At 36.2% G+C, this 12,517-nt stretch overlaps 1 protein-coding gene across 1 annotated transcript; it reads right to left on the bottom strand.

Moving 5' to 3' along the window:
• Positions 1-8,106: 8,106 nt before the first annotated feature.
• Positions 8,107-9,036, bottom strand: LOC125136190 (putative olfactory receptor 2W6). Its single transcript, XM_047796890.1, has one exon. It carries the CDS (start codon positions 9,034-9,036, stop codon positions 8,107-8,109), a length of 930 nt encoding a protein of 309 aa, XP_047652846.1.
• Between the last annotated feature and the right edge of the window lie 3,481 nt (positions 9,037-12,517).

The following is a 12,517-nucleotide window of genomic DNA, read 5'->3' as shown; positions in this document are numbered from 1 at the left end:
CGTCATGGCGCAGTGGTTAACGAATCCGACTAGGAACCATGAGGTTGGGGGTTCGGTCCCTGCCCTTGCTCAGTGGGTTAAGGATCCGGCGTTGCCGTGAGCTGTGGTGTAGGTTGCAGACGCGGGTCGGATCCCGCGTTGCTGTGGCTCTGACGTAGGCCGGTGGCTACAGCTCCGATTAGACCCCTAGCCTGGGAACCCATATGCCGCAGGGGCGGCCCAAGAAATAGCAAAAAGACAAAAAAAAAATATATATATATATATATCTGTTACTTTCTCAGCAATTGATAGAACTAAAAAAAAAATCAGCAAAGACATAGATGTTCTAAACAACACTGTCAACCACCCTGACTTAATTGATATTGACATTGCTGGCCACCTTTTTCAGAAAACTGTCCCAAAACACAACTTCAGTTTGTTTTCACCATTACAAGTTACAACAGGCAGCAGTCTCTGAGACTAAGGTGGAACACTGTCTGCCCTACGGCACCTTCAAACCTGCAAATTAGACACTCACCTTTCCTGCAGCATTATCAAAAGAAATGGCAGCCCTCAGTGGGCACAGTCTCTGGTGGGTGGTAACCATCCAGACCTTTTATGAAATGCCCGTGTGAAATCCCTAAGAAATCATCTGACTAAAAATTTTAAAAAGAATTCAACATTTTGTTTTCTTAGGTAAGCATGTCTTTGATGTCACAGAGTAGTTGAATTCCTCATTTCTTATTTCTATAAGTACGGCCTTTTACAGGAGCTATTTAGATAATAGATAATATTTTTAAAGGCTGACATACTTCCATAATACAGAGCATAGTTTGTATGGTAATAACACTATTTAATGGCATTACACATTATGGTAGAAAAATTATGGTAGATACAGATTTTTGTTTTTCAGATAGCCAATCAATTCAGGAATTTTAGAAACTATTAACTACACAAAACAAAACAAAACAAAATTTTTTTCTTCATAATCATAAAGAAGGAAACATTGGTATTTTGAATAAGAAATCAGAAGGTTTTTTTTTCTTTTCCATTATATTATTGAATATAGTTCCCTGCGCTACACAATAGGATCTTCTTTATCCACTCTCTGTGTAATAGTTTGCATCTACTAGTCCCAAATTCCCAATCCAACCCTCCTCCTCTCCCTTACCTCTTGGCAACCACAAGTTTGTTCTCTATGTCTATGAGTCTGTTTCTGTTTTTTTTTTTAAGACTTAGAAAAACCCTGAGGTATTTTCTTTATTATCTATTTTATTGATCCTCTTTTATTAAGTCTTAGTCAATTACTTTCTTTTTTTTTTCCCGCTGTAAAGCATGGGGATCAAGGTATTCTTACATGTATACATTTTTCCCCCACCCTTTGTTCTGTTGCAATATGAGTATCTAGACATAGTTCTCAATGCTATTCAGCAGGATCTCCTTGTAAATCTATTCTAAGTTGTGTCTGATAACCCCAAGCTCCAGATCCCTCCCACTCCCTCCCTCTCCCATCGGGCAGCCACAAGTCTATTCTCCAAGTCCATGATTTTCTTTTCTGTGGAGATGTTCATTTGTGCTGGATATTAGAATACAGTTATAAGTGATATCATATGGTATTTCTCTTTGTCTTTCTGACTCATTTCACTCAGTATGAGAGTCTCTAGTTCCATCCATGTTGCTGCAAATGGCATTGTGTCATTCTTTTTTATGGCTGAGTAGTATTCCATTGTGTATATATACCACTTCTTCCAAATCCACTCATCTGTCGATGGGCATTTGGGTTGTTTCCATGTCCTGGCTATTGTGAGTAGTGCTGCAATGAACATGCGGGTGCATGTGTCTCGTTTAAGTAGAGTTTTGTCCGGATATATGCCCAAGAGTGGGATTGCGGGGTCATATGGAATTCTATGTATAGATTTCTCAGGTATCTCCAAACTGTTCTCCATTGTGGCTGTACCAGTTTACATTCCCACCAACAGTGCAGGAGGGTTCCCTTTTCTCCACACCCCCTCTAGCACTTGTTATTTGTGGACTTATTAATGATGGCCATTCTGACTGGTGTGAGGTGGTATCTCATGGTAGTTTTGATTTGCATTTCTCTTATAACCAGCGTTGTTGAGCATTTTTTCATGTGTTTGTTGGCCATCTGTATATCTTCTTTGGAGAAATGTTTATTCAGGTCTTTTGCCCATTTTTCCATTGAATGATTGGCTTTTTTGCTGTTGGGTTGTATAAGTTGTTTATATATTCTAGAGATTAAGCCCTTGTCGGTTGCATCATTTGAAATTATTTTCTCCCGTTCTGTAAGTTGTCTTTTTGTTTTCTTTTGGGTTTCCTTTGCTGTGCAAAAGCTTTTCAGTTTGATTAAGTCCTATTGGTTTATTTTTGCTCTAATTTCTCTTGCTTTGGGAGACTGACCTGAGAAAATATTCATGATGTTGATGTCAGAGAGTGTTTTGCCTATGTTCTCTTCTAGGAGTTTGATGGTGTCCTGTCGTATATTTAAGTCTTTCAGCCATTTGGAGTTTATTTTTGTGCATGGTGTGAGGGTGTGTTCTAATTTCATTGGTTTGCATGCAACTGTCCAGGTTTCCCAGCAATGCTTGCTGAATAGACTTTCTTTTTCCCATTTTATGTTCTTGCCTCCCTTGTCAAAGATTAATTGACCATAGGTGTCAGGGTTTATTTCCAGGTTCTCTATTCTGTTCCATTGGTCTGTATGTCTGTTTTGATACCAGTACCACACTGTTTTGATGACAGCAGCACACTGTTTTGATGACTGTGGCTTTGTAGTATTTCTTGAAGTCTGGGTAAGTTATGCCTCCTGCTTGTTTTTTGTTTCTCAGGATTGCTTTGGCGATTCTGGGTCTTTTATTGTTCCATATAAATTTTTGGATTGTTTGTTCTAGTTCTGTGAAAAATGTCCTGGGTAATTTGATAGGGATTGCATTGAATCTGTAGATTGCTTTGGGCAGTATGGCCATTTTTACAATATTGATTTTTCCAATCCATGAACATGGACTATCTTTCCATTTCTTTACATCTTCTTTGATTTCTTTGATTAAAGTTTTATAGTTCTCTGCATATAAGTCCTTTACCTCCTTGGTCAGGTGTATTCTGAGGTATTTGATTTTGTGAGGTGCAATTTTAAAAGGTATTGTATTTTTGTATTCCTTTTCTAATATTTCATTGGTGGTATACAGAAACACGACTGACTTCTGAATGTTAATCTTATATCCTGCTACTTTGCTGAATTTATTAATCAATTCAAGTAGTTTTTGGGTTGAGTCCTTAGGGTTTTCTATGTATAGTATCATGTCGTCTGCATACAGTGATAGTTTTATCTCTTCTCTTCCTATATGGATACCTTTTATTTCTTTTGTTTGTTTAATTGCTGTGGCTAGGACTTCCAAAACTATGTTGAAGAGCAGTGGTGAGAGTGGGCATCCTTGTCTTGTTCCAGATTTGAGTGAGAAGGCTTTCAGTTTTTCCCCATTGAGTATTATATTTGCTGTGGGTTTATCATAAATGGCTTTGATTATGTCCAGGAATGTTCCCTCTATACCCACTTTGGTAAGAGTTTTGATCATGAGTAGATGTTGGACTTTGTCAAATGCTTTTTCTGCATCTATTGAGATGATCATATGATTTTTGACTATTTTATAGATAAGTTCATCAGTGTCTTATTTTAGATTCCACGTATAAGTGATATCATATGGTATTTATCTTTCTCTTTATGACTTTCTTCACTTAGTATGATAGTCTCTAGTTGCATCCATGTTGCTATGAATGGCATTATTTCATACTTTTTTGGCTAAGATTCCATTATATATATGTACTACATCTTCTTTATCCATTCATCTGTTGATGGACATTTAGGTTGTTTCCATGTTTTGACCGTTGTGAATAGTGCTGCTATGAATATAGGGATATGTGTATCTTTTCAAATTATAGTTTTATCTGGAAGTGCCCAGGAGTGGGATTGCTGGATCATATGGCAATTCTATTTTTAGTTTTGTGAAGGATCTCTGTACTCTTCTCCATAGTGGCTGCACCAATTTATATTCCCCGGAATAGTGTAGGAGGGCTCCCTTTTCTCCACACCGTCTCCAACATTTGCTGTTTGTAGACTTTTTCCTGATGGCCATTATGACTGGTGTGAGGTAGTATCTCATTGCAGTTTTGATTTGCAGTTCTCTAATAACTGGTGATGCTGAGCATCTCTTCATGTGCATTTTGGCCATCTGTCTTCTTGGAGAAATGTATTTAGGTCTTCTGTCCATTTTTTGATTGAGTTGTCTGCTTTTTTTGTTGTTGAGTTGTATGAGCTGTTTTTATATTTTGAAAGTTAAGCCCTTGTCAGTCACATCATTTGCAAACATTTTTTCCCCCAATCTGTGGATTGTCTTTTCATTGTGTTTATAGTTTCCTTTGTTGTGCAAAAGCTTATAAGTTTGATTAGGTCCCATTTGTTTATTTTTGCTCTTATTTTTATTGCCTTAAGAAGTTACTTTTTTGTGTGTGTCTTTTTTGTCTTTTTAGGGCTGCACCCATGGCACATGGAGGTTCCCAGGCTAGGGGTCTAAGTGGAGCTGTAGCCGCTGGCCTACACTGTAGCCACAGCGATGGGGTATCTGAGTTGCATTTGTGACCTACACCACAGCTCACGGCAACACCGGATCCTTAACCCATTGAGCAAGGCCAGGGACTGAACCCTCTACCTCATGGTTCCTAGTGGGGTTCCTTAACCTCTGAGCCATGACAGGAACTCCAGAAGTTGCTTTTTAAACTTAAAAAGGAAATATACTTTTTATTTAAATGTTCTCATCAATTATAATTGTGACATTTAATTTCACACAGGATGGATGTGAACAGCTATGTCTGCATCTTCTCAAGTTGATAAACATAATTTTTAATAAGCCTCATGATGATGACTGATAGTCTCCTGTTATGGATTCATTTCTTTGGATAACAATTTTCTAAAAATGATCCCCTGATGTAATAAAATACTCCAGTGGAAAGAAGCTTAAAAGAATTTTTTTCTTTTTTTAGCACTTCTAAAATGTAGTAAAAACTTCAATGGAAGAATTTGCTTTCTTTTACAGTAGAGACAGGGTAGTTTGTTGTGAAAAATCCTGAACATGTTGGAGTTCCCATTGTGGCTCAGCAGTAATGAACCTGAGTAACCGTGAGGACACGAGTTTGATCTCTGGCCTCTCTCAGTGGGTTAAGGATCCGGTGCTGCCATGAGCTGCGATGTAGGTTGGGATCCAGCATTGCTGTGGTTGTGGTGTAGACCGACCCCTAGCCTGGGAACTTCCATTTGCCATGGGAGCAGACTTAAAAAGACAAAAAAAAAAAAATCCTGAATTTGTCTAAAGCTAGTGCATCAGGAATTATAGGGAGATCATATAAGATCAATAATCCATATAATTCATTTTGCAATAGACATAGGACAGTCATTCTGTATTTAGATTTATTCTGTTATACCTTATAAATTATTTTAGATGGGTGTTAGACTCTCATAGCAAAATTAAATTTTTTTTTGATTCTCAGTCTTAATAATACTCACCCAAAATTATTTCAAGGCAAATATTCTGTAAAATACAGAATATGCAAAATAAACGTGCCTTTCTACCATATTAAATTACCATATTAAATTAAAAAGTCAATTATATTGACTTTTTAAGTAAATACAAAGGAAAAAGAAGTATAGAAGTGGAGACTATTTTGGAAATCACCACATCTATAACACATTATGGGGGATTATATCATCACAAGAGTAGAATACTAAGTGCTACCTAACTTAAATCTCTAGTGCCCTGAGAAATGGTATAGCCAACTCTGCATCAGAGATAAAAGTAGTGTTCATTTGAAGTATTTTTTTCTACCTGCACATCACAATATACTCATTAAGAGTAATTTCCATTTGTAGTGTAAAATTCAGTACTGTATAATCATTCATAAAGGCCATCCTCAAACTTTCCAAATTTTTAAATGTATTTTTTATTTTTTAAAAGTTCATTTTATTCAAGTATAGTTGGTTTACAATATTGTGTTAATTTCTGCTGTACAGCAAAGTTATATACATATGCATATATATATACAGTTATACATACACATATATATATATACACAGTTATATACATTCTTTTTCATATTCTTTTCCATTATGGTTTATCACAGGATATTGAATATAGTTGCCTATGCTAGACAGTAGAACCTTGTTGTTTATCCATTCTTTATGAACTTTCCAACATTTCTGTGATTTGCAAACATACGTTATTCCACTATTTTTACATAAATGTTTTTTTAAAATATTTTAACTTTTTAAAATGATTAACAATGGGAAGTGGGTAGCAAATAAGGAATGATAAAATGGGGGGTTGAGGGCATTGTATGCAAGAAAATCATTTTAAAGAGAGGATAACTACCTTTCTTACGTTAACAAGTTTAAAATTCTACAGTTTTCACCATCAAAACAGCCTTTAGACCATGGCAGAATTCATTGCAATTCCCCTCGAGTTTATGATTGATGGGGGAAAAGTTTTGTTTCCAAAAAATTGGGGATGACTTTTGATATCCATGGAGATTCCTTAATGACTTTTTTCATATCTCTTCATAGAATTTATTTGAATTTATTTTTTAAAAAGCATAAAACATTTGACAGCAGCTAAAACTCAAACAGTATATTGTGATAGGTTCACTTGTAATCCTGAAGAACAAAGAAAATATTAGACAGTACATCAAATAAAATTAAGGAATTATTTCTAGATGTAATTGATCAGTTAAAATTCATGGTCATCCTAAGCAATTATTGATTGCTTACTATCTACAAGGCATTTTAATAACAATTTAATATGTGGAATGGTGCTAAGGATTAAAAAAATAAATAGCCCTGTCACATCAAGAAACCTACAGTCTGATAGGCAACATCAGAAATATGTAAATATAATAATATTAACTAGAAGAACTATCATTTCACCGTATAGAAATACGGTAGTTTAGAAGGAGTGACAGAGCTTTTTTAAATAAAATAGTCCTGGATAATTTTATAAATATATTGTATCAGAGGTGACCACTGAAGCATGGAAAGATTTGGACAGGGAATTTGCATGGGGCAATCATAATACTAATAGTTAATAAAAATTAGCAAACTTCTAAATAGTGAGAATTCTCTAATATGGTCAATAGCATATCCAGCATGATTGAAGGATTGTACAAGCAAAGAAAATGAGGTTGGGACTGATTATTAGGCCATCTGTACATGCACTAAACACTCTATAACAAAGCGGTGTTACTCAGTGGACAACAACAAAGGTTCAGACTTATACACACCACTTTCGAATTCTAGTTATCTAACTGTGTGACTCAGGTTCATTTACATAGGATCTATAAACCGTATTTTTGCCATTTAAAAAATCAGAATGAAAATACTCACAAACCTTTTATTAAGAGGCTTGAAACTACTTACTTAGTTTTATAGCATAAATAAGATTTACAGATTAGTTTGTAGGGACAAATTTATGCTGAAGTGGAAAATTATACATTGTCTAGAGTCTAGATGACACTTCTTCAGGTTATCTGATTCTGTGGCATGAATTTTACAACATTGTAAATTAGAGATAACTGATAGCAATGCAAAATAATTCTTGTCTATGACATGTGAATTCAGTTCTATCAAGTAGAAATTAAATTGACTTCCCTTTCCCACAGTGGCAGAAAAAAGTTGTGCCTCCATTTGTACATTAATTTCAACATGTAAATTTGTGCTTTTTGTGTTTCTTCGGAACTGGTTATCCTATTTTTCCTGATTCCCTTATTAACTGAGTTGAATAAAATCTTTAACATATATCTATTTCATATCTATATGAGAGTCATTTCAGCTTTCTTCTGGGACTTAATTCTTTTTCACCAAATATTATTTTACCAAGATACATATTGAGTGTAGCTATGGTTTTTGGTTGAGTCACATTGACTCTGGATATATCAATGTATTTATCCACATTTTTAAAAATCCAAGAGTATTTTATACATTGGCTAAAGTTATTGTAGGCACAGAATAAATGGTGGTGTTTGAAAAAAATATTTTGTCTAAGGCTTTATAACTTAGCATACCTCTACTGTTCATTGTTGCTTCCCCAAAACCTTTTTCAGTGCCCCTTTCACCTCCTTATTCCTTAAGGTATAGATGAGTGGATTCAACATGGGAGTTACCAGGTTGTAGAAGAGGGTGAGAAACTTGCCTTGGTCTTGAGAAGAGCTGTTTCCTGGCTGCATATACATATAGATGATGCTCCCATAGAACAAGAAGACCACAGTGAGGTGGGAGCTACAGGTATTGAAGGCTTTCTGACGCCCAGCAGCTGATTTGATTCTTAGCACTGCTGCTGCAATATAGCCATAGGAGATAAGAATAAGGGTGAGGGGCAGCAGGACAATGAGAATGGCAAAGGTGAAAGCCAGCATTTCCACTGCACGAGCATCCACACAAGCCATTTTGATGAGTGCTGGCATTTCACAGAGGAAATGGTTAACTCGTCGCCGACCACATCTGGAGAGGGTCATTGTTAGTGGGGACATGACAACGGCATTGATCAATCCACTCCCCCAGGCCACAGCCACCAGTTGCAAACACAGCTGGGGATGCATAATAACCATGTAATGCAGGGGCTTGCAGACTGCTGCATAGCGGTCATACGCCATGACAGCCAGAAGGATGCACTCGATTCCTCCAATGGAAAGAAAAGAGAAAAGTTGGACAACACAGCCGGCATAGCTGATAGTCTTCTCAGGGCCCCAGAGGTTAACCAGCATCTGTGGGATACAGCTGGTACTGAAGCAGAGATCTAGAAAGGAAAGATTTGCCAGAAAGAAGTACATTGGAGTGTGAAGTCGAGAGTCTAATATACATAGGAGGATTATGGTTGAATTTCCCAGCACAGCCACTGAATACAGAATCAAATTTACTGTGAAGAGCACCATCTCCAACTTGGGACGATCAGAGAAGCCCACTAAGATAAAACCATACTCAGAGCTGTCATTGGATCTTTCCATTGCCTTCCTTTCACATCATCTGTATAGCTGGTAAGAATGAAATAAACAATACTTAATCTATAGTTTCTGAAAAACCATTGAATATCAGGATTTTAAAGGAACACACAAGCCATCAAGTCTAACAACCCAGCCAATATTTGAGTAGCATCTACCTAGCCATATAAGCTGTTCATCATTTGTTCAAACACGTAAGACAGATTATTTAATCTTTGGAAATTCTGATAATCAACATCCTTTTATTAAGTAGAAATTTTCTCCCTTATTCATAAGACAAAGTATTTTAATTTTATTGAATATACCTGATATCTAATCTCTGTTCATATGACAACCATTAACACAGTTTAAGGCAGTTTCCATACCTAAATTTTCTTTAGGCCAAGACATTCAATTCCTTCAACAATTCTTTGCTGAGTTCCCAACATGGTTCCTCAGAAACGAATCTGACTAACATCCATGAGGATGCGGGTTTAATCCCAGGCCTCACTTAGTGGGTTAAGAATCTGGTGTTGCCATGAGCTGTGATGTAGGTCGCAGATATGCTTGGATCCCACATTGCTGTGGCTGTGGCGTAGGCCTCCAGCTACAGCTCCAATTCAACCTGTAGCCTGGGAACTTGCATATGCCATGGGTGTGGCCTAAAAATACTATATATTCATATAACAAGGTTATCAGATGTATTATCACCCTAGTAGATGTCTTCCCAATACTCTAAATGTAGAAAATGATTTCTGGAAATGTGACAACCAGGGTTGATCTCAGTAGCCAAGATATGATTTGAAAAACACAGAGTTCCCATCGTGACTCAGTGGTTAATGAATCCAACTAGGAACCGTGAGATTGCGGGTTTGATCCCTGGCCTTGCTCAGTGGGTTAAGGATCTGGCATTACCTTGAGCTGTGGTATAGGTCACAGATGCGGCTCAGATCCCGCATCGCTGTGGCTGTGGCGTAGGCCGGCAGCTATAGCTCCGATTAGACCGCTAGCCTGGGAACCTCTATATGCCGCAGGTGTGGCCCTAGAAAAAGACAGAAAAGAAAAAGAAAAAGAAAAACACAAAAAAACTGCCTACCATTAACTGTTTTATTATAATCATATTAATGCTATTCAATATGCATTTACTTCATAGTGTCAATGTCACCATTTTTACTTATATTTTTATATGTACTAAATAGCCCAATTTCTCCCATGAAATGCTGTTAACTCAGATTTCTGTCATTCATTTCTTTGAAAGAAATAGAATTCTGCAACCTAGATTGCTTGGGTCAGAGATGATAATCTATCTAGTAATAAAATGGTAATTTTGGATATAATTAGTCTTCTGGTAACCTTTTAGAAGCATCAAAACAACCCAGTTAGCTTGCAGAAAAAAGGTACATGGCAATAAGGATGAACGGAGAGAAAAGGAAAGAGTATATGGTAAACTTTATAAATAAATAAACTTTATAAAGTAAAATTTTAAAAATGATTACCCTAATATGGCTAAGAAGAATAGAGTGCTAGAATCATAAAAAAACAGACATATTTGGAATAAAGAATACTAGGACAATAATAGAATTAAATATCACCATTATAATTGAGAAGAAAATTTAAATAAAATGTATATTTACTTTGGAGTTCCTGTTGTGGCTTAGTGGTAACAAACCTGTCTAGTATCCATGAGGACACTGGTTCAATCCCTGGCCTTGCTCAGTGGGTTAAGGATCTGGCATTGCCATGAGCTGTGGTGTAGGCCGACAGCTTCAGATCTGATTTGACCCATAGCCTGGGAACTTCCATATGCTGTGGGTATGGACCTAAAATGACAAAACAAAAAAGTATATTTACTTTTTAAGTATAAAAATAACTTCTCAGTTTTCTTGTTAAGATTATCAACATTTCCTTCTTGATTATGAAGAAAAATAAAAATTTTGTTTTGTGTAATTAATAGTTACTAAAATTCCAGAATTAATTGGTTATCTGAAAAAAAATCTATATCTACCATAACTTTTTGTACCATAATTTATAATGCCATTAACTAGTGTTATTGCCGTAAAAACTATGCCCTGTATTGGGAAAGTATGACAGCCTTATTTAAAAATATTATCTAAAGTGCTCTTGTAAAGACTGTACTTATAGAAGAGTAAAATGAGGAAATGAATTACTTTGTGACACTAAACACATGTTTACCTAAGAAAACAAAAATGTCAAATTTTTTTTTTTTTGTCTTTTTAGGGACACACCTGTGGCATGTGGAGATTCCCAGGCTAGGGGTCTATCGGAGTTGTAGCTGCCAACCTTCGCTAGAGCCACAGCAATGCCAGATCCAAGCCTCATCTGCGACCTACACCACAGCTCACGGCAACGCCGGATCTTTAACCCACTGAATGAGGGCAGGGATCAAACCTGCAACCTCATCGTTCCTAGTTTTTTTTTTTTTTTTTTTCCTAGCAATAAGCTTAGAAAAATAAAGACAGAATAGGACATAAATTATTGTCACAAATATTTTGCTTCTCAAAGAAAAACATTTTTGGTGAAAACTTCTCAACTTAAAAGTTCTTACAGTAGATTTATTTTCCACATACAAACACAGTATACCAAAGTAAAAGAAAGAAAATTTTTTTATATCTTCTCTAGTCATTTAGGCTTACCTGGTTTCAACTTTCCCAGGGAATCTAAGGAGAACACACATTAATATTTTTTTCCTCTCATTGACATTTGTTATCTGGGATTTTATGGAAGACTGCGCAGTTAATATAGGTAGAAAGTAACAATAGGGTGATATGAGACTAATGCACCAGAAATTATATAGAAGTGGTTATAGAGATCTTAACTTTTCAAGAAAGAGAATGACAATCAAGCCTCAAACTAACTTCCTTGCGTTAGAGTCTAGTTTGTTTCTGAAGATAAAAGAATTGTAAAGGCTGTGTGAATTCCTTTTTCTTATAATTTGACTAATGTGATGGAGTAATGGTATATCACTACTTTTGAGAAAAGGCAAAATGGAGTAATTGTCATAGGGTAGTTATGGAGAAAATACATTTGAAATAGAAAATAGCATTAGCATTCCACTTCTGTCTACCTGCCTTTTGGACCAAATACCCAGCCTCTAGGAGGCTTTCAAGAGCTGTCAGCTAAAGCCACCAGAAGATAAGCAGTACAGGTTAGGATGCTCTTATAGACCCAGATGGAAAAAAAAAAAAAAAAAAAAAAACAGAGGACTAATTTCTTAGCATCAAAAATGGTGCCTGGAAGCTGGCATAACATGTTTTTTTTGTTGAGAGAATGGGAATTGCACACTCCTTTGGGTAATTAGCTGGGCTAGAGAAGAGAATTAGAGGAGTATATTCTTAGGGGAAATCCTAGAATAGCATCAGATGATTGGGAATAAAAACTCTTAGGGTCTTTTCTTGGTTTCTGACTGAAGGCACAGTTGTCCATATCTTCAAAATTTGAACTTTTATTTCTGTTGGAAAATATTCCTTCCTGGTGTTTGGTGGGGCAA

This window comes from Phacochoerus africanus, chromosome 9, assembly GCF_016906955.1.
Source record: "Phacochoerus africanus isolate WHEZ1 chromosome 9, ROS_Pafr_v1, whole genome shotgun sequence".
NCBI classification, from domain to species: domain Eukaryota; kingdom Metazoa; phylum Chordata; class Mammalia; order Artiodactyla; family Suidae; genus Phacochoerus; species Phacochoerus africanus.
The sequence above is the reverse complement of the archived record's forward strand: the minus strand, read 5'-3'. Positions and strand labels throughout refer to the sequence as shown.